The sequence below is a fragment of the Podarcis gaigeae genome (assembly GCF_964106915.1).
Source record: "Podarcis gaigeae genome assembly, chromosome: 10".
Lineage (NCBI taxonomy): Eukaryota > Metazoa > Chordata > Lepidosauria > Squamata > Lacertidae > Podarcis > Podarcis gaigeae.
Genome location: NC_139686.1, coordinates 49164872 through 49188264, shown reverse-complemented (window position 1 = coordinate 49188264; position 23393 = coordinate 49164872). Strand labels below are relative to the sequence as shown.

Sequence of the window (23393 nt, the reverse complement as noted above, 5' to 3'; positions counted from 1 at the left end):
ACATATTAAAAACTTCCCTGAACAGGGCTGCCTTCAGATGTCTTCTGAATGTCAGGTAGTTGTTTATCGCTTTGACATCTGATGGGAGGGCGTTCCACAGGGCGGGCGCCACTACCGAGAAGGCCCTCTGCCTGGTTCCCTGTAACTTGGCCTCTCACAGTGAGGGAACCGCCAGAAGGCCCTCGGAGCTGGACCATATCATCACAGCATCTCAAAATACCTTTAGTTTGCATGCTCTTTGTCCCACTTTTATCCCTTTAATTTGTTGATTACCGGTAGTTCTTATTCTTTGCGCCAATACTTCTAAAACTACTATGAACAATAAGAGTGATAGCTGGCAGACTTGTCTTGTTCCCTTGGTTATTTTACAATTTCCCATCAATAAATTACTCACCATCAGTTTTGTTGATTGATCTGTATATATCACTTTCACTCCCCTTATAAAAGTGTCCCCACATCTCATAGACTCCATTACTTTAAGCATAAAATTCCAGGAGACGTTATCAAATGTTTTCTCAGCATCCAAAAACATCATAAATTCTGTTCATTTGTGAGTATAACCCTTAATAGGGATGTCCAGAATGGTTCTATCTGGAGTATTCTTAATATTGTCACCTTAGCTCCTTCCATTCATTTAAAGTGAATGTTACTAAGGAATGCAGATGCCAACAGTCTTAAGGTCTATCTCAGTTGAGTCATTCATTTACTGTCATACTGTGCAGCTATTAAGAGAAGTCCAAGGTGATTTGCAGGAAAACCTGTTCTTAGACTATAGTGAGATGCTTGCTTCTAGGTAAGTCTGCAACATGCAATTGAGGATAGTTTTTAAACCACTCAATTACAGGGATTAGTCAGGAGATATAGACAGACAGACAGATATATATATATATAGATAGGTTGGATCTTGTCACCTTCAACTTGCACACCTTTGAATCCAACCCATTATTTTTAATACAAGTAACTATAAATCCTGTTGATGATCAGTGCTCCATCTATGACACATGCATCAATTAAAACATGGGTGGGGACCCTATGGTCACCATTTTACACATTAGTATGGCTGGATGTGTTTCCAAGTTTCCTTCTGTCTGTCTGCACCAGTGGATGGAAAGGGGCCATGGATGACTTCATATATGTCCTATGTTTTTAAATCGAATCAAAGCTGTTTTAGGGGAAACAAAATAAACAAAATAAATAAATAAACACCCTGGAGTAAGTTATGTGGTCTCAGCAGGACTTAGTTCTGAGTAGACATGCAAGATGTCTTGACTTGGGTGAAAATTCTGCTTCTGTGTGCTCGTCAGAACTTTTCTATTAGTTGAATATTGAAGCATTTGCATGCATGAGGCTTACATTGCCTTGGAGCCTCTCCCACCCTATTTATGTAAACATGGGCCCCAAATCCAGAGTAGGTTAGTTGTGCTTAAGTCCCATTGAAATCAATAGAACTGGTTAGTTGTGACTCATTTTACGACCCATTGATTCCAGTGGAACTATAGTCCGGCTGACTTCCTTTGGACTTCCACCGTTAATCTAGAAAAGAAGTGAAAGAGCTAGAATAACAGAATTGTGGAGTTGGAAGGTATCATCAAGTCCAGCCCCCTGCAATGAAATGAGAATGAAAATTCTGGCTTCTATGGATTCCATATCCATCTTCCCTGTCAATTGAAGCAAAAGCTGCTCTTTGCCTAAATCAGTGTATCCCAAACTTGGGTCTGTTTTTGGACTACAAATCCCATCATCCCTGATCGCTGGTCCTGCTAGCTAGGGATGATGGGAAACAGCTGGAGACCCAAGTTTGGGAAGCTGCTGGCCTAAGTGAATGAAAGTGCCTTTAGTTGAGGGTTTCCATCCACTCTTGTCAGCATTCGCCAACTGCTCAGTGTGCCCCCATTGGAGTTGGTAAACAGGGTCACACAAACAGGCAGCCAGTTCCAGAGCCTGTTTAAAGAGGATAGAAGCTGGGGTGGCAGGGGGAAGTGATGTATACTGGGAAGGGTCATAGCTTTGTGGTAGAGCATCCGTTTTGCATGTGGAAGATCTCGGGTTCAATCTCTGGTATTTCCAGGTAGGGCTGGAAAAGACTTCCTATCTGAAACCTTGCATGGTCACTGCCAGCCAGCGTTGAACAAATTGTTCTAGATGGGCCAATAGTCTGACTTCTAATGTTCTGTTATAGCCTTTGTAAGACTATAACATAATGCAACATCCAGTAACACAATAGAACAAATGCCTTCTTTGCTTTTTGCATGCAGGGGCTGAAGGGTCTGAGGATGGCCAAAGACTTCCGCTACTACTTCCAGCATCCGTGGTCCCGCTTGATAGTGGCCTACCTGGTGATCTTCTGTAACTTCTTGATATTTGCTGAGGATCCAGTCTCTCACAGCCAAACAGAAGCAAATGTCATTGTCGTGGGGAACTGCTTTTCTTTTGTAGCCAACAAATACCCCGAGGGAGGAGGCTGGAGGTTTTTAAAAGTGTTCCTGTGGCTGCTTGCCATCCTTACCGGACTGATAGTGGGCAAGTTCTTCTTCCATCAACGCTTGTTTGGTAAGTTCCATGATGTGCTAAAAGTCTGTTTTCTCTCTCCTTCTCTGTGAGATGTTCCTGTTTTACACCTTTCAGGTTGAAAAGGCAGCAAAGCAGAGTGAAAGATGATGGCTGAATAGGATGTGCTGCGCAGCAGTGATGAGTCAGTCAGATCATCAATCTTGATGACTATAAGCAAAATAATCTTTCAAACAGTGAAGGCACATCTGTTTGGTCTAATGAAGAGGGCATTAACTTTCCTCACCAAAGACATGCTTCAGGACACTTTCCTCGCTGTCTTGACGTATTTGTGAAACACAGCCTGGATATTATGATAAGAGCATGGCTTTGTTTAATGTGCTTTTTTGCATTTGTTGTAAGCATGCATTCAGTACCCGGGAGCCTTTGTTGTCCATTCTGTCCAATCCATGGAGTTGTGATCTGAGCTGGATTTTCCAGATAGAACTGACTCTTTGCAGTGAGATCATTCTTATGAGGATGACTTAAGAGTTGGGATAGCTCCACTGGTAGAGCATGAGACTCTTAATCTCAGGGTTGTGGGTTGGAGTCCCACATTGGGTGAAAAGGGGGTTGGACTAGTTGACCCTCATGGTCCCTTCCAACTCTACAATTCTATGATTTTGCAATTCTATGACTTGTTCTCAGGAATAAAATCTAAGCCCGTGTTACACAAAAAACATTATGTTATTCCAATAAGCATTAATTAAAACATTAAGAGATGAAGACTCAGGGGAGATGGCTAATGGAACCACGAGTGTGATTAGCAATAATAATAATAATAATAATAATAATAATAATAATAATAATAATAATAATAATTTATTATTTGTACCCCGCCCATCTGGCTGGGCTTCCCCAGCCACTCTGGGCGGCTTCCAAAAAAATATTAAAATACAGTAATGCACCAAACATTAAAAGCTTCCCTAAACAGGGCTGCCTTCAGATGTCTTCTAAAAGTCTGGTAGTTGACATCTGGTGGGAGGGCATTCCACAGGGCTGCTGCCACTACCGAGAAGGCCCTCTGCCTGGTTCCTTGTAGGTTTCAACCAGATTACATTTGCTTCATGTAGATGTCTGGACAAAATGTCCCTGGAAAAAGTTGAAACCACCCCGCTTCCTCTCACCATCAAGAAAGCTCTGCTTTGAGATCAGGAAGCTTGCCTGGCAGTCTGGGAAGGCCCAGGGTTCAAATCTCTCACCTTCACTCAAATATAAAGCCCACTGTCTGACTTTGGTCTGGTCACCCTGTCTCAACCTACCTTAAATATTTGAATTGTTATGAGAATAAAAAGGGGGGATGGCATGGGACTGTATATGGTGCCTTGATCTCCTTGGGGGTATCTGTCAGATGGGTACCCCATCGGATTATTTACTGTGTGGCACCAACACATATGATCACCTTAGCAAGTGGCGATGCATAAAATCCTATCTCTTGGTGACAAAGACTTATCACTCACTTCTCCTTTTAATATGTGATTAGGCATTGGTGTGTGGCAAAATTTTGTTCATCACTTGAGAGACTGGCTTATGGCAGACTTTGCCAATCTGGTACCCCCCAAATATTTTAGATGAGCATTGCTGTGGCTGATGGGAGTTGTAGTCCAAAACATCTGGAGAGTATCAGGTTGTTCAAGGCTGGCTTATGGAGTAGTTAGTTATATGCAGAACATCATAAGGTGCCCTTGACAAGTGATAATCTCTTTCAGTCCACAAATGTGGCTTAGTCAGAGACTCTCAACATCTGACATTCCCGTTGTGTGACACAGGGTGTGGTCTGTTTTCGAGTTCATCTGATTCTCCATCACCCCAGATATCCAACACACATGTGTATCCTTTTGCGAAATCAGTGGGAGCAGTCCTTGAATTGGCTTCTGGGTTCTCTGTACAGTGGTACCTTGGGTTACATACGCTTCAGGTTACATACGCTTCAGGTTACAGCCTCCGCTAACCCAGAAATAGTACCTCGGGTTAAGAACTTTGATTTAGGATGAGAACAGAATTTGTGATTTGGCTGCACAGTGGCAGCAGGAGGCCCCATTAGCTAAAGTGGTGCTTCAGGTTAAGAACAGTTTCAGGTTAAGAACAGACCTCCGGAACTAATTAAGTACTTAACCCGAGGTACCACTGTATATACATTGGTGAAAGAGGATTTCGGCCGTGCTAACTCTCGTAATCTTTACCAAACAAGCATGAGTCAGATCCTGTTTTTAATATTTTAAAGGTAAGGAGCACAGAAATACCTCTCAAATTACAGGTGTATCTGAGTACACAGCTTGTGTTCGTGACCTATTCCTAGGCAAAGCTGAAGTCAGATCTGGTTCAGGTGGTGAATCAGTCTATATTTATATTCTGCTCAGTCTGATTTCCCAGACCCCACGGCTATTCGGTTTCATTGTTGACATCAAGAGGGATATATCACTTGAAGCAACTGGTGGTTGCACGGAGGGAAGCACATTCCACAGGGCAGGGGCAACAGCAGAAAATGTCCATTTCTGGGCCAGATTTGGGGTGCTGGTAGGGGAAAGAGAGGGAGGGGAAGTTCAGTTTTGTAAGTGGAAGTTTTGTGCAAATTGGACAACAGTGTCAGATAGAACTCCTCATTCTGCCTATGGGACTCAAGCTGTATTTGCATATATTACTCCCTTGTTACCCTCCACTTGTCTTACCCATTGTGCAAATTAGATTGAAAGTTCCTTGGAGGTGGAGACCTATCTTTCTTTGCTTATATTATTTTGTAAAGTGACACATACCCACTTGAAATAGCTAGTAACAGTGTTTTTGATATTTTGTTGGGAGTCTCCCAGATGGGCAGCATATTGTAATTATAATTGTTATGGAATATGGAAAATTAATATTATATTTATTTACTTTTCCATAGCTCTCTTTACAATTGAAACAAAACGTCTATAATTTCAGATTTTCTATTGCTCAGTCCTCTGGTTCATGGGGATTCTCTAGTGCCAGAAATTTATGAGAGAGAGAGCCACAGCCTTGCAAATGCTGACTTAACACCATTTTTGCTGAAGCACTATCAAATCCCTGGGAAGATGTAAACATGCGTAAAGGTGGAAAAAAGCTTAAGTAAGCTTTTCCTCACCTTTGCTGACTAATTTGCTTTAATGTACTACAGTGTGTGTGTGTGTGTAGAGACACACCTGGGCCAAAAAAGATTTCTGTTGCACTTTTTAATATATTAAAAACTACTAATATCCCATCAGTAAATAGAATGTTTTTAGATTCAAAAGGTGACCAAGCTAACCGGAATCACAATGAAACATAATTTGGCCTCTGGAATGGGGGGAAAAAGCCTTGGGTCAAAGAGGCAGCTGGTGAGCAGCAGACTTTTAAGACTTGAAAGTAAACAGCTTTTGTTTAAGGCTTTTAGTAGAAATCTTCATTGACACAAGAACTGGTGGGATTTCCATTCGCTGAGCTTATTTCCCCACCTGTTTATGAAACTGTGCCATTGTCTGCACTGAGACAAGGCAGGTCTAAAATGCTGTACACATTTTTGCAAGTGGTTTCCCCAGATGCAATGCATGCTAGTGTGCTATTTTCACTAAGGTGGAATTTACATAAAAAAAGCTGTGAAAATGCTTAATTTTTAAATATATATATTGAATTTGTCATTAGCCCATCATCGCCATCTAGTGTCACATTTGTATAATGCATGTAAAACATTTATATTTGCAGCTGTATAAAAGGTAAAGGCACCCCTGACCATTAGGTCCAGTCATGACCGACTCTGGGGTTGCGGCGCTCATCTCGCTTTACTAGCTGAGGGAGCCGGCGTACAGCTTCCGGGTCATGTGGCCAGCATGACTAAGCCATTTCTGGCGAACCAGAGCAGTGCACGGAAAAGCCGGAGCAGTACCTATTTATCTACTTGCACTTTGACGTGCTTTCAAACTGCTAGGTGGGCATGAACTGGGACCAAGCAACGGGAGCTCACCCTGTCGCGGGGATTCGAACTGCTGACCTTCTGATCGGCAAGTCCTAGGCTCTGTGGTTTAACCCACAGCGCCACCTGCGAGTCCTAATATATTCCTTGGCCCTAACATATGCATTTTTGTATGGACTTGGAGAAGTGTATTATGAAACTTGGAGAAGTGTGAATTTCAAAGGAGGGCTGTGTTTTGGTTCTCACAAGACTTTGAAAAGTGCAAATTCAATAAGTTCGCTTTTAGCTGTTAACTGAATTGAGTTTCTCCCCCATCGCTATCCGAGGGCACTACATTGGTCAGCCCTGCTCTGGTGTTATAAAGGCTGCCAGTTTGCAATAAAGCCTTGATCACGTTGATCAGATGCTGAAAAAAGAGGAGACAAAACAGTGTATGCAAGATTGCAACCGTAATCATTAAAGTATACAAATGCAGAGCTACTACAGATATTCTATCTGAGAGTAGAGGTCGAGGTATTGGAATCAAAATTGGAAGTTGCTCAAGAATCGATTCTAACCATAAACAATCAGGGCTTAAGAAAACTCTGCAGTACGACTTCCATCCAGCAACATCTTAAAAAGAGTCATTAAAAAAAGATGCACATATTTAAGTCTTCTCTTTTTCTTTGCCACATTGCTAGGGGGAGAGTCAGATGTGTTCAGCAGTGCCTTGAAAGCAAAATTAAAAATGTAACTTTGAGGAGAGTGACCCCTTTGTTTTAAGAGAAGATACATTGGGAGAGATGTCCTTTTCTTCATGAACTCCATGAAGTAAGATATGTATGAACTCACTTTACATTTGATACTTTTTTTAAAAGAAAAAGCAACTGATGGATACATCAGGTTTTCATGTTCTATAAATCACCTTGAACATAAAATGTATCTGTCAGTTTTGGTTTTCTCATTCCCCCCCAGCCTTAAGGTCAGTTCACCACATTTGTGCATTAGTTTGTGATTTAAAAAATAAAATAAGGTTCCCATGAAAATTAATCAACATTTTAGCATGCATTTCTCCTGAATTTCACTTTTTTTCTTATCTGGCTTCCCAATTACTTTTTTATTTTATAAATGGGTATTATGCCTGCAACTAAATCGTGTCACCCCCAGGTGAAATGTGGCGTTTATTTGAAAGGCATTATGAGACTGCATAATAAAAGCTTGGGAAATAAATGTCAGAGAATATTGAATGTAATAGATGCCTTGCTAGGTAGGCAGAGGGCAATTAAGCCAAGACAGCAAAGCTCTGGACGCTGGCAGTACTTTCTTGCAGCTGACCGCAGAGCAGATCGAAGCAGGATGAATTGATGCCCCCAACACTGTTGATAGCAACCCCTTTTTCTGTTTGCCTCCCCCCCGCCCCCCCGCCCCCAAGAAACAACTAGGCATAAAAAGCAATGGAGCCAATTGATGGGTGTTTTCAAGGCTTGTTTCTGCATGGGGACAAGAAATGCTTTTTTCAAATCTAATTACTGTGTGTGAGAGAAAGAGATGATAGATAGAAAGATAGATAGATAGAGAAATGTGTGTGTGTTAGATGTGAAAATAAATGTGTATGAATTCATGTGTCTGTATATTTATCTGCATGTGTGTGTGTATGTATAAGAGAGACTGTCTAGGGAAGTTTTTTTTAATGTTTATTGCTCTATTATGTTTTTATATGCATTGGAAGCCACCCAGAGTGGTGGGTACAGATTGGCAGGGTGCAAATAATAAAATTGTTGTTGTTGTTGCTGCTTTCAGCACAATTTTTCTAGAAAAAGAGATGCTGGAACTTACTATGAATGCATCCCTGGTTCTCTTGGCAATGGCGCCCACCTGAGAGGTGCCGGAACTAAGTTCCAGCAAGTTCTGGCTGGAAAAAAAGCCCTGACTGTTGTTGTTGTTGTTGTTGTTATTATTACACAAGCCCCCCCCCTTTTTTTTGCATTTGCCCTGTCTACCCTGAGTCTCAGACTGGAATAAAATCCCCACCTCTGTCTGGAGTAAAACTGGTCCAGAATTTAATGTCAGTGAAAAACTTGTGGTTTTAGCTTGTAGTCCTATACAAACCTACCTACTTGAGAGTAAGCCCATTGAATACAATGGAACTTGGTACCAAGAAACCATGTATAGGATCTCTCTGCTGTTGTGCCTTCAATAGTTCAAAATTATATTGTTCCTTTTGGCTCTAAACTCAACTGTTTCCTAATAATAGCAATCATTTCTGAAGAATGCATGTGACTGAAGGCTTTAAATAGTGGCCTAATCATAAATACCTGAATTGACAATCAGCGGCTGCATGTGGATTCAGGCTCATCAGTTTCCAGCTGTGGTTTATAGCCAGTTTATTGAAAGTTGCCTTGTAAATAAAACTTGGCACCATGGACCACTGATGATGCAAATGTAGGCATCTAAAAATAGAGAAGTAAGCAGCCCTTCCATAAGCTCCGTTGATGCTTTCCCAATTTTGTTAACAGCAGAATAATGTAGATGTGCTGGTACCTCCTTTACTGAATCCAGGATTTTTTTGGCAGGTCCATATTTCATATTTTGCCAACTGGGAAAGATTTCTGTGTTTTCCATTCACATGGAGATGGGCAGCTCCGTTAAACATTTTGAACTGTCTTACAAGAGAAAAAGCCCTCCCACAAAATTAAATCTTGACTCCAACAGTCCCATTGATAGCAGTGCGGTAGAAATGACAACTCATAAAATCTGGCTTTGCACTTGCAGACAGCCAGTCAGAATTGCAACCAAAACAGATTCTTGGTACTAAACCTGGAGAAGGGCCCCCCATTACATTTTGAGCTTCAGGGCCCTCAAAATGTAGGTCCACCACTGGCTGAAGGGTTTAGCTGGGTCTGTTCTAGAAAGCTCCTGTGGTACCAAATGCTTGAACAGGATTCCTATGAAAACTGAATCCTTGTAGACCTCTTCGATTCCATCAGCTTCCTCTCTTCCAGGTTCACATTAATCATCACCATCATCATCATCATCATTTTATTATTTATACCGCAACCATCTGGCTGGGCTCCCAACAGAATTAAAAGCACGAGAAAAGATCGAACATTAAAAACTTCCCTAAACAGGGCTACCTTCAGATGTATTCTAAAAGTCAGTTGTTTATTTCCTTGACATCTGATGGGAGGGCATTCCGCAGGGTGGGTGCCACCACCAAGAAGGCCCTCTGCCTGGTAAATAAGGATGTGTGTGTGTGTGGAGGGGGTGTCAAATGACATGTTAGATGGGAATCCAAAATTAGATCACCCGGTGACATTTTCTTCATCTTCCACAAGCAGCAGAGCAGAATCCTGATTTAATTTAGGGCTGCGATACGGGGGAGGAAGCAGTCTAATCATTTCCCTTATTTCCAGGGCCCTGATCTAAATCAAGTGGTTAGCTTTGTTGGTTAGAGTTTGGACACTTCTGTCCATGACTTGAGTCCAAAGTGTCCCTCGCAAGAATTGCTGCTAACACTGCTTCTGTTGCTTTGGGAAAAACTCAAGCTGCAGATTGATGGAACTTAATTGGACCCTTAAAGAAGGCAGTTAACAGAACTGCCCACCAGAGGTCACTGAATACACAGTATGAATCCAATGCAGCCCTCACTTGAGGGGTTTTGTTTTTCTAACTTGGAAATAATCTCTGAACGTTGAAATAATAAATGTCTGAAAAACAGTCCCTAGGTGGGCCTTGATTCTCTTGCGTCTCCTAAAGAGTTGGAATTGAATTTCATGGAGAAAAAATAGACGAAAAGGAGTCTTTTCACCTGAATGTGAAAATGGTCAGGACTTCAATTGTGGATCATATTGTAAAAGGTTGCAGTCATCTGTGGGAGTAAGGCCCATTATTTCTGAGTCAATATGTGGCTGGATTGTACTATAGGATTGTTGAGAGCTACAGTTCCCTGAGTCACTTAGATTTATGTTTCTTATATTCTGTTCTTTATCCTGCCTTCTCATGGTGGGTTACATGCAACTTAAAATAGTGAGGAAGTCACATGGTGCATCACAGCACTAAGCCTGCAGTTAGAGCATCAGACACGGGTGGTGCGGTGGTTTAAACCACTGAGCCTCTTAGGCTTGCTGATCGGAAGGTCAGTGGTTCGAATCCCTGCAACGGAATGAGCTCCCATTGCTCTCTCCCAGCTCCTGCCAACCTAGCAGTTCGAAAGCACACCAGTGCATGTAGATAAATAGGTACCACTGTGGCGGGAAGGTAAACGGTGTTTCCGTGCACTCTGGTTTCCGTCACGGTGTTCCGTTGCACCAGAAGCGGTTTAGTCATCCCTGGCCACACGACCCAGAAAGCTGTCTGTGGACAAACGCCGGCTCCCTCAGCCTGAAAGCGAAATGAGTGCTGCAACCCCATAGTCGCCTTTGACTGGACTTAACCGTCCAGGGATCCTTTACCCCCCCTCCCACTTTTAGAGCATCAGACAGCAAGCAAAACCAACAGCAAAACTGTACTGGGAGGGATATTCTGAATTCATTTCCCACCTGTAAATGCCTGTGCAAAAAGATGCACCATGGCCTCCTGGTGAAATGCGTACAGTAATGAGGCCAGACACACCTTGAAGTGTTCCACAAGCGGGTGGTGGGCACCACAGAAAAGACCATCTCCTGCACTGCAGCCCCTCGAACCTTGCAGAGCAATGGATCTTCCAAAAGGGCCTCCCTTGCAGCTCATAACAGCCAGCCATAACAGTCAGATATTTAATAATAATAATAATTTATTTATACCCCACCCATCTGGCTGAGTTTCCCCAGCCATTCTGAGCGGCTTCCAATCAAGTGGTAAAAACAATACAGCATTAAATATTAAAAACTTCCCTAAACAGTGCTGCCTTCAGTTGTCTTTTAAAAGTAAAATAGTTGTTTATTGCCTTGACATCTGCTGGGAGCGTGTTCCACAGGGCAGGCGCCACTACCGAGAAGGCCCTCTGCCTGGTTCCCTGTAACCTCACTTCTTGCAGCAAGGGAACTGCCAGAAGGCCCTCGGCGCTGGACCTCGGTGTCCGGGCTGGATGATGGGGGTGGAGACGCTCCTTCAGGTATACTGGGCCAAGGCCGTTTATGGCTTTAAAGGTCAGCACCAACACTTTGAATTGTGCTTGGAAACGTACTGGGAGGCAATGAAGATTTTTCAGGACCGGTGTTATATGGTCTTGGTGGCCACTCCCAGTCACCAGTCTAGCTGCCGCATTCTGGATTAATTGCAGTTTCCGGGTCACCTTCAAAGGTAGCCCCACGTAGAGCGCATTGCAGTAGTCCAAGCGGAAGATAACTAGAGCATGCACCACTATGGGACTCAAGCCATTAAGGGTTCTATGTGTCAGTGTGCATGCCATATCTACCATGCATAACCTAAATCTTTTTGTTTAAGCTTTTTCTCCTACACAATACATCGGGACCTTCAGCCTTCCTCTCCTCTGAAATTAAAATGGCATTCCTTGCTAATGGTCAGTGTGCAGAACTGCAGTCCTATGACAACATTCTCTGTTTTGCTTCGTGAGATTGCTGTGGTGCTGCCAGAGATTCCTTTCTCTTCCCATATTCCGCCCACCCCCATTTTTTCTTGTGCAGGAAGCCATAAGGATCAGGCATGTGTTAAAACTGCACATCTAGTTTGGGTTGTTGGCAGTTGTCAAATTAAAAGGAAACAGCTTGGCTACCCTTTGATGCAAAAGAGGATTTGTGACATTCTGTTTAGATATTTTGCAAGCTCTCAGCTGTTGCTTAATTTTTTAAAAGAATGGGGGGGGGGGGACAGAATGTGAAAATATTTTTTTAATGCAGCTATGAAACAAGGATGCCCCAAATCTGGTTGCGAACCTGTTTTTAAGTGGAGTAGAAATTGCAATGTTTTGGAATAGCATTGGTATTATAACTCCTGTTATGAGTGCTTGGCTGATGACAGATTTGGGTCCCATAAAGACATCTCAGTGCTTCACTTTCATGTTCAGATTGCAGGAGAAGAAAGTGAAGAAATAATGTTGCCTTTGCAAACACTTGGGATTTCCCTTCCCACAAAATCACCTAAGAAGAATGAATCATTTCGGCCTCTTTCCATGAATTCAAAGGAAGGAGAAGCATCAGGATTGGGAAGAAGTCACAGTTTCAGAGGCATAGTGTCTGCTATACCTGCAGAAGGTCCCATGTTCAGTCTGTCTGAAATCTACAGGTACATCTGGGAAGAACTTCCTGTCTGAAACCCTGGAGAGTTTCTGCCAGATTCCTCTCCCCAGACAGAAGAAATCTTTGTGGACAGATCTGTGCCCACAATATGACACGGTAGTTAAAAGTGTCAGACCAGGGCAAGAGTATTGCGTGTCAAGGTCCCCAGGGCCACCCCAAATAATTCACACATCATGCAGAAATTTTGTTTAAGGTTTTTGGCATAATTTTGGCCAAAACTTTATTAAAATACAAAATATGTGAGTGGTTGCTTAGGCATTGGTTGCGACTATCTGCCCCCACCATGGGGGGACAGACTGACATTCCGCAAGCCTGCAAAAGTCAGAAAAGGGGAATACATCTGGGGGTAGCGACAAAGCAGGAAACCTGCCCTCAGCCCTCCCCAAATGCAACCAGGGGCTCTTGCGTGGCCCTAGCCCCTTGACAGGGTTCGGAAAAAAGCAATGGTGAGCCCCTGTTTTCCTTTAACGGAATCCCTTGCAGCAGCAGCATTAGAGGGGCAGGCACAGCCAATCCATGCCCCTCAACCAACCAAACCAAAAACCAATGCCTAACCGCAACCTTACAAGTTGTGACGATTTGCTACGTAGTAGGCAAAAACGAAATGGCCCCAGCCAATCAGCCAGATGGACAAAATTCCTACCGGGCCCCTGCCCCAAGAGCAGACGACCCCATGACAGGCATAGCAAGGTCAAAGCGAACAACCCTAATTAAAGGGAGGGGGGATGGGCAATCTGATGCATGGGCGAAAAGAGGAAGCTCTATGCCTCGTGCAGGGAGTTTTAACATTTCTGGCAGTCAATCAACAAATGGCAGCATTAACTTCTTCCCAACAACAAGGGAAGTCCAGTCACAACAGTGGCCAACGATCAATTAGCCCGCCCCACAACTTTGGAGTGTCCTGTCAGCCCCCACCGTGACATGTGCTCTCCATGAAGGAGAACACGCTTTGTTAGCCCAGAAATGGAAGCAAGAAGAAATTCCGATGAAAGAAGAATGGCAGACAAAATTAATGGACTATGCAGATTTGGACAAAATGACAGGAAGGATTTGAAACCTGCGGGACCAGAGATTTACAGAAGATTGGAAGAAGTATATGAATTATTTGAAGAGCAACTGTAATCAACAAATTACGCTAGTAGGACTACAAGAAGTTTTGTAAGGAGAACTATACCGAAGTGTTACAAAGGAGAAAAAGATAGAGATATTGGTTATGAGTTTGAAATGTAATAGGGAAAATAAGAAATGCATAAGAGATTAGATTGGAAAATTTTCAGACAGGACTGATGGAAGTCAACAAAATTGAATAAGATGTATAAGTATGTTTAATTACTGTTGAAAATGATATGTTAAAAAACTAATAAAAGTTTATATATATATAAAAAAGTGTCAGACTAGAATCTGGGAGAATGGGGTTCAAATCCCCACTCAGTCATGAAGCTTACTGGCTGCCTTTGTGCCAGTCCCTGCCTCTCAGCTTCACCAACCCTCACAGGGTTGTTGTGGAGATTGAGTGAGGAGGAGCAGCTCCTTGGAGAAAAATGTGGGATCTAAACAACAGCAACTGAGGGAGGGATACTTGGTTCCGTAGTCATTATTGTTTTAAGGTGATTGTCAGCGGTTTGAATCCCTGCGACTGGGTGAGCTCCTGTTGCTTGGTCCCTGTTCCTGCCAACCTAGCAGTTTGAAAGCACGTCAAAGGGCAAGTAGATCAATAGGTACCGCTCTGGCGGGAAGGTAAACGGTGTTTCTGTGCGCTGCTCTGGTTCGCCAGAAGCGGCTTAGTCGTGCTGGTCACATGACCCAGAAGCTGTACACCGGCTCCCTCGGCCAATAAAGCGAGATGAGCGCTGCAACCCCAGAGTCAGTCACGACTGGACCTAATGGTCAGGGGTTCCTTTACCTTTAGCATAAAGACACCGTATTCCATATAATGTTTAGATTTTTCTTTTCTTTTCTTTAAAAAATGTGGTTGATTACTGGGTTCAGGCTGTAATAGAAACATTCTAAAACAAATACTGGCAAAAAGTTATTGAAGTGATTCATCTGCGGGTTGGCAGCTTCCTTGCACACCCCAAAGGAAGTGCTGTGGAATTAATGTCGACCTCTTTGACTTCCTCTGAAAAATGCTAATAGACTCTGGATTAAAATGGTTGCTTTGATTGAAAGGTTTATGTTGCCTATATAAACAATTCCAGTTGCTTTCCCTAAACTAAACTGGCAGCACATTCATTTGGAAGTAAATCCCGTTGGGTTGCATGCAGCGCTTTGCGAGCTGCCTCCCTTCTTCCCATGCAGCAGGAGTTCCCTTTCCTTGCTGCTCCCCATATGTGTAGGATTGCTCTACAAATTAATTTAATGCATGGTATGTGGGTCTCCTTGGGACGCGGGTGGCGCTGTGGGTAAAACCTCAGCGCCTAGGACTTGCCGATCGCATGGTCGGCGGTTCGAATCCCCATGGCGGGGTAAGCTCCCGTCGTTCGGTCCCAGCTCCTGCCCACCTAGCAGTTCAAAAGCATCCCTAAATGCAAGTAGATAAATAGGTACCGCTTTATAGCAGGAAGGTAAGCGGCGTTCCGTGTGCTGCTCTGGTGCCAGTTCGCTGGAGCAGCTTCGTCACACTGGCCACGTGACCCGGAAGTGTCTGCGGACAGCGCTGGCTCCCGGCCTCTAGAGTGAGATGAGCGCACAACCCTAGAGTCTGGGAAGACTGGCCCGTACGGGCAGGGTACCTATGTGGGTCTCCTTGGCATCCCTCCGAAAAAGAACTCGGTATTAGTTAATTAGAGCATTTTAGCTAATAGTGAGATCCAGAAACATTTAACTAGTGCCTGCCAACTTTGTAAGACAATCCTGGCGATCTCTACGGTTGCCATATTCTGCAAAGTCATCCGAACAATGGCAGGACCTGTGCAACACATCTCTTATTTGGAGACTGTGTTGACACTGCCTCTCGACTACATCCACTAATTGTTCTTTTCTTGCAGGGAAATGGGAGCGAGCTCGTTTCACACTATTTGGATGTGTCAAATCAAACAGAAATGAGTAATATTATAATGAAGCACTTAAAAGCCCCCTGTTTGCAGATTAAAATATGGCTAGGTAAATATGAACAGATGTCAGGTGCCTTTGGTTTGCAGGGAAACAAGTTAATCAGGGTGACATCAGAAATAGTTGTGTGCCGCTGAGTAAATGTACATTTTTAACTCCTCCAAATATTGTCTGTGGGGTTGCGAGAGAGGCCACAGTTTGCCAGTTATCTTTGGATATCATCCTGTCTGACCATGTAGCTGCTCACTCAAGTGCCGCATGTTAGCTGGGAAATTACTGTATTAGGCTTTTGCTGCTGGATGAACGAGTCTTTACCATTGTTGATCTTGTTTTATATATATATATATAGAGAGAGAGAGAGAGAGTTTTTAACTATTTTATGTGTAAATCACTATGAAACGGTGGTTAAGAAGATGATTAATTGTAATATTATTAATAATGAATAATAGTAATTCTTCTGAAACAGGCATGGACATTGTTGATGTAAATGAAGGTAGCCATTTGAGGGCCACATAGCAGTGATCAGGAAGATCTGTCTATATCTATCTATCATCTATCAATCTATCTATCTATCTATCATCAAGCTATCTATCTATATCATCTATCTATCTACCGTATTTTTCGCTCTATAACACGCACCTGACCATAACACGCACATCGTTTTTAGAGGAGGAAAACAAGGGAAAAAAACATTCTGAATGAAACAGTGGATGTATCATTTTTGTGCTTCATGCTGTGGCCACAGACATGTGATCTGATGGTGAATTTGGGGTGACCCAATGCAAAAATCCTGAGAATCCCTGTGGATCCATGCTTTGTAACCACGTTTTTGCACCATTGCAGCCCCAGGCAACAGTGGGTGCGTGATTTTGGGGGGGGGGCAGGCTGTGGCCATGGACATGCTATGTGCTCTGATGGTGAATTTGGGCTGACCCAATGCAAAGATCCTGAGGATCCATGTGGATCCATGCTTTGTAACCACGTTTTTGCACCATTGCAGCCCCAGGCAACAGTGGGTGCGTGATTTTTGGGGGGCAGGCTGTAGCCATGGACATGCTATGTGCTCTGATGGTGAATTTGGGCTGACCCAATGCAAAGATCCTGAGGATCCATGTGGATCCATGCTTTGTAACCACATTTTTGCACCATTGCAGCCCCAGGCAACAGTGGGTGCATGATTTTTTTGGTGCAGGCTGTAGCCATGGACATGCTATGTGATCTGATGGTGAATTTGAGGTGACCCAGTGCAAAGATCCTGAGGATCCATGTGGATCCATGCTTTGTAACCACGTTTTTGCACCATTGCAGCCCTGTTTTTGCATCAGATCATTGCTATGTGATCTGATGGTGAATTTGGGGTGACCCAATGCAAAGATCCTGAGGATCCATGTGGATCCATGCTTTGTAACCACGTTTTTGCACCATTGCAGCCCTGTTTTTGCATCAGATCATTGCTATGTGATCTGATGGTGAATTTAGGGTGACCCAATGCAAAGTTCCTGAGGATCCATGTGGATCCGTGTGTTGTAACCACGTTTTTGCACCATTGCAGCCCCAGGCAACAGTGGGTGCGTGATTTTGGGGGGGGGGCAGGCTGTGGCCATGGACATGCTATGTGCTCTGATGGTGAATTTGGGCTGACCCAATGCAAAGATCCTGAGGATCCATGTGGATCCATGCTTTGTAACCACGTTTTTGCACCATTGCAGCCCCAGGCAACAGTGGGTGCGTGATTTTTGGGGGGCAGGCTGTAGCCATGGACATGCTATGTGCTCTGATGGTGAATTTGGGCTGACCCAATGCAAAGATCCTGAGGATCCATGTGGATCCATGCTTTGTAACCACATTTTTGCACCATTGCAGCCCCAGGCAACAGTCGGTGCATGATTTTTTTGGTGCAGGCTGTAGCCATGGACATGCTATGTGATCTGATGGTGAATTTGAGGTGACCCAGTGCAAAGATCCTGAGGATCCATGTGGATCCATGCTTTGTAACCACGTTTTTGCACCATTGCAGCCCTGTTTTTGCATCAGATCATTGCTATGTGATCTGATGGTGAATTTGGGGTGACCCAATGCAAAGATCCTGAGGATCCATGTGGATCCATGCTTTGTAACCACGTTTTTGCACCATTGCAGCCCTGTTTTTGCATCAGATCATTGCTATGTGATCTGATGGTGAATTTAGGGTGACCCAATGCAAAGTTCCTGAGGATCCATGTGGATCCGTGTTTTGTAACCACGTTTTTGCACCATTGCAGCCCCAGGCAACAGTGGGTGCGTGATTTTGGGGAGGCAGGCTGTAGCCATGGACATGCTATGTGCTCTGATGGTGAATTTGGGCTGACCCAATGCAAAGATCCTGAGGATCCATGTGGATCCATGCTTTGTAACCACGTTTTTGCACCATTGCAGCCCCAGGCAACAGTGGGTGCGTGATTTTTGGGGGGCAGGCTGTAGCCATGGACATGCTATGTGCTCTGATGGTGAATTTGGGCTGACCCAATGCAAAGATCCTGAGGATCCATGTGGATCCATGCTTTGTAACCACATTTTTGCACCATTGCAGCCCCAGGCAACAGTGGGTGCATGATTTTTTTGGTGCAGGCTGTAGCCATGGACATGCTATGTGATCTGATGGTGAATTTGAGGTGACCCAGTGCAAAGATCCTGAGGATCCATGTGGATCCATGCTTTGTAACCACGTTTTTGCACCATTGCAGCCCTGTTTTTGCATCAGATCATTGCTATGTGATCTGATGGTGAATTTGGGGTGACCCAATGCAAAGATCCTGAGGATCCATGTGGATCCATGCTTTGTAACCACGTTTTTGCACCATTGCAGCCCTGTTTTTGCATCAGATCATTGCTATGTGATCTGATGGTGAATTTAGGGTGACCCAATGCAAAGTTCCTGAGGATCCATGTGGATCCGTGTTTTGTAACCACGTTTTTGCACCATTGCAGCCCCAGGCAACAGTGGGTGCGTGATTTTGGGGGGGCAGGCTGTAGCCATGGACATGCTATGTGCTCTGATGGTGAATTTGGGCTGACCCAATGCAAAGATCCTGAGGATCCATGTGGATCCATGCTTTGTAACCACATTTTTGCACCATTGCAGCCCCAGGCAACAGTGGGTGCATGATTTTTTTGGTGCAGGCTGTAGCCATGGACATGCTATGTGATTTGATGGTGAATTTGAGGTGACCCAGTGCAAAGATCCTGAGGATCCATGTGGATCCATGCTTTGTAACCACGTTTTTGCTCCATTGCAGCCCTGTTTTTGCATCAGATCATTGCTATGTGATCTGATGGTGAATTTGGGGTGACCCAATGCAAAGATCCTGAGGATCCATGTGGATCCATGCTTTGTAACCACGTTTTTGCACCATTGCAGCCCTGTTTTTGCATCAGATCATTGCTATGTGATCTGATGGTGAATTTAGGGTGACCCAATGCAAAGTTCCTGAGGATCCATGTGGATCCGTGCTTTGTAACCACATTTTAAGTGGGGAGGGAAGGAAAAATATAGAAGGGACAAGGAGCACGAGAGGGGTGTGCGGAGAAGCAGCTGGCTAAGAATGCAGGAGAGGGGTTTAAAGGGGGGGGGGAAGGAAGGCAAAAGTACACCCACCCACCCAAGCCAGCCCTCTCTCTCTCTCTCTCTCTCTCTCTCTCTCTCTCTCTCTCTCTCTCTCATCTGCATGTTTTCCGCTGCCTGCCGAGTCCCCAGACGCAGCAGCAGCAGCAGCAGCAGCAGCAGCAGCGGAGCACGGAGAGGAATTAGAAGGAAGGACCTCTGCTTTCCTCTCTGCTTTCCTGGAGGGGAGGGGTTGCCTGGAGGGGAGGGGATTTCACTGCTCTTTGTTCCGTTTGAGCAAACAGCAACCGAAACAGAACAGGGTGGGCAGTAAGACCCTGAGACAGAATGCAGGAAAGCAGCAGCCTCCTCTCCTCCGTGACGGCGCAATATGATTTTTGCCTGATTTATGCCATGCACTTGGGACAAACGGCTCAAGGGACCACACATTCGCTCTATAACACGCACAGACATTTCCCCTTACTTTTTAGGAGAAAAAACCTGCGTGTTATAGAGGGAAAAATACGGTATCTCTCTCTCTCTCTCTCTCTCTCTCTCTCTCTCTCTCTCTATCCATCAAGTATCTATCTATCTAGTTTCTATCTATCATCTATCATCTATCTATCTATCTATCTATCATCTATCTATCTATCTATCTATCTATCTATCTATATCTATCTATCTATCTATCTATCTATCTATCTATCTATCTATCTATCATCTATCTATCATCTATCTATCTATATCTATTATCTATCTATCTATCTATCTATCTATCTATCTATCTATCTATCTGTCTATTTGGTGTTTTTTTGCCCTCTTTCTTGGGTACAGAGTGGTTTCACATAACGAATCATTAAAACAAACATCTGAAATAAACATGACCAAGCAAGTTGCTTATTTTTCAATTTTTAATATATTAAACGAAGGTAGTCATTTGTGGGCCACAAAGCAGTGAAGATCTCGCTCTCTATCATCATGTATTTGGTGTTTTTGTGCCCTCCCCCCTTCTTGGGTACAGAGTGGCTTCAAATAACAAATCATTAAAACAAACATCTGAAATAAACAGATATAAAACAGACCATAAAACCACTATATTACATACACACACACACACACACACACACAGCAGAAGTTAAAATAGCTAGAGGGGGAAACCTACCCCGATGAGAACTGATATTTATATATGTCAACTGTGGGGGCAGATCAGAATCCTCTGGGAAGGAGTTCCATACTCGGGGACACCACTGGGAATGCCCTGTCTCATGTCAACCACCATCCCATCTTCTTCTGATGATGGGATCAGGGTACCTCCTACTGATGGTAACAAACTGGGCTGGCAAGTAATGGGGGGAAAATCTCTGCCAGGCAGGACCCAAGTAGGGGTAAGGGAGAAATCTGATTCAGTCAGTATTGAAAGGTGAACCTACAGAACCCATGCTTTCTGAAACAACACATTAACTGAAACAGAGCCACCCATCACTATTTACACTTTTTGCAATTCTTAGGCTGGGTATTGAATACAAAAATGCATATATTAGGGTAAATATGGGCATATAAATACAAGCATTAGTGAAAATAACATACAGAAATGCATTATCTTGGGGGAAATTACGTTGCAAAAATGTGCACATTGCACAAAAATGCATATGCTAAAATACTGACACATTTTCATGAACACTTTTAATAAAATCTTTTGCAAATGGATGCAGAAATATGGAGAACTGAACTTAAGATTAGGACAATGAGAAACTGAGAAACCAAAATGGGGATATTTATATGCTAATAACATCCTGACAGCCGACTTTTTTGACTTGGAGAGTCCTAAGTATCTGTGGTGCACAACCATATTGTAATAACACTGACTGCTCACTAGCTTTTCAAGTCTGATGCCTTTTGTAAAGATCTGTGATATCTCTTCTCTTTAAATTATCCATTCTCTTTAATTTAAGATGTCAAAGCCATCTCAAGTCAAAGTCACCAAAGCAAGGTTTTTCTGTAGTTAGCTTGGTCCCCCCCCCCCGAAAATACATGTTAAAAACACCTCTCTTTGCTGAGTAAGTATCTAAAAATAGTCTAAACAACTGTGGCTGTGTTTGCACAGTAGAGTGAATATGGTTCTAGAAAAGCAGTGACCTTTTTGTTATTTCTTTTTTTTAAAAAGTGAACCATGGAGTAGCTATGTAAATCCTGTGTTAGTTAAACTGTAAAAATATAAAGCCATTTTATCAACAAGATCACTAGCTATTTATGAAAGTAATTACTGATCTGAAATGTGTGACTCATTAGCAAAGGCTGGGATCTAAAGAGCCACATGGGGGACTTTTTTTTTGTTTTTATATAAAATATTTATTAAAGTTTTTGGAAATACAACAAAAAAGTAAAAAAAACAACATTTTAAACAAGAAAAGATGAAATACAAAGAAGAAAAAGAAAGAAAAAAAAGAAAAAAGGAAAAATCAAAAAGAACATAAAACAGAGAATTGAAATCCATTAAGCAAAAAAGAAAAATCCATAAAAAATACAACAAATCTTCCCATTACTGATCTTTCATTAACTTATTTCACTGACCTCCTCACACCTCCCTTCTTTGTATTCTGATACAATTTTCCATTTCAGCAAATCCTTTCCCTCTTTTTAAATTTTTGTCCTGTAAATTTATCTTAAAATTAGTATAACTTTACTTTCTCTCCTTTCACCAATTAACAGTCTATTTTTCCTAAATCTTTGTAACATTTCTGCTAAAATCACATAAAATCATTCCAACATCATTCTAACATTCATTAATCTTGCAATGTTTCTGTAGATAGTCTTTAAATTTCTTCCAATCTTCTTCCACCGACTCTTCTCCCTGGTCTCGGATTCTGCCAGTCATTTCTGCCAGTTCCATGTAGTCCATCACCTTCATCTGCCATTCTTCCAAGGTGGGCACATGGGGGACTTTTGCACATGCAGTGAAGCTCAAGCTTGCTTTCTGAAAATGGCGGCATATACTACCTTTTAAAGGTTGCTTTGAAGCCCAGAAGAACTTTGGTATATTCTCTGATGCTCCTCGAGGAACTGGCTCACAATGCACAAAAGCACCCACCTAGTTAAATCAACAAAATCAGTTTCAGAGAAATACCGGTCCAGCTTCATAAGTCAAGATATGAACAAGACTTATGCAGTTGCTTCGCTCTTCCCTTCACAAGAGTCAAGGAGTCTCAAGTTAAGCATAGCTCCCTGTTGTGCCAGGCTGATGTCCTCCAGGGAACTGGTTGATGTCCTCCAAACAAGTGAGCATATGAAACCATGGTTGGTTTCATATCCAGGCTACTTTGGAAGTTGCTCACCATAGTTTCCTGGTTTAGACATAACAAGAAACCATACTAACAGTGATTTTGCTTGTTTACATGAGGGAAACAGCCAAGTGGCTGTGTTGAGGTGGAGATGAGGTTCATTAATCTCTTGGCTTATTTAGCTGAGATACTGTTGTCCAAGCATGGCCAGTGCATCCAAAATAAAGGCATTCTGTGTTCATGTGATAAATCTGAGGAACACTGGAAGCTGAGACAGAGCATTGGTCCTTCTAGCTCTCCAGAGTGGCTCTCCAGAGTTTCAGGCAGGAGTCTTCCCAGCCCTGCCTGGAGATACCAGGGGTTGAACTTTGGAACTTCTTCATGGCAAGCAAATGTTCTCCCACTGAATTGTGGCTGTGAATCATTTGCAAGTGATGACTTCCTTTTCCCAGTTTTCCCATTGACTGAGATACAAAATACTTTGGGCACACAGAGCTACACATGAGTAGGGAAAAGAAAGTAATAACTGCATGAATGGAACAGCTCCTCCCACCAAACATGGAAATAAATAGGGTAGTGGATGGACTTGGTGGGAAGCTCCTGAATTCTCATAAAACACACTGGATTAAGAATAGTCTGTCGTCTTTAGTATGAACCTGTCTGCTCACTCTAGAGCTCTAGAACTCTAGAACTCACCAAGCAGAGTTCTGCTTCTGGTTTCTAAACTATTTGAGCCTAGCTGGTAGTTGGATAGAGCGTAACATCCAGTCTATCCAAAGGTTTTCTGAAGAAGAATTAACAGGCTAGCTCCCTACTGG

At 43.1% G+C, this 23393-nt stretch overlaps 1 protein-coding gene across 4 annotated transcripts in view; it reads left to right on the top strand.

Annotated features, from left to right (window-relative positions):
* TMEM117 (transmembrane protein 117) overlaps window positions 1–23393 on the top strand; it is a 208887-nt gene that overhangs the window by 6133 nt on the left and 179361 nt on the right. For all 4 annotated transcript variants that reach the window (XM_083699329.1, XM_083699328.1, XM_083699327.1 and 1 more), the window contains exon 2: window positions 2256–2550. In XM_083699329.1, coding sequence (XP_083555455.1) covers window positions 2274–2550 — 277 coding nt within the window. In that variant the 5' untranslated portion in view covers window positions 2256–2273. The remainder of the gene's footprint in view (window positions 1–2255; window positions 2551–23393) is intronic.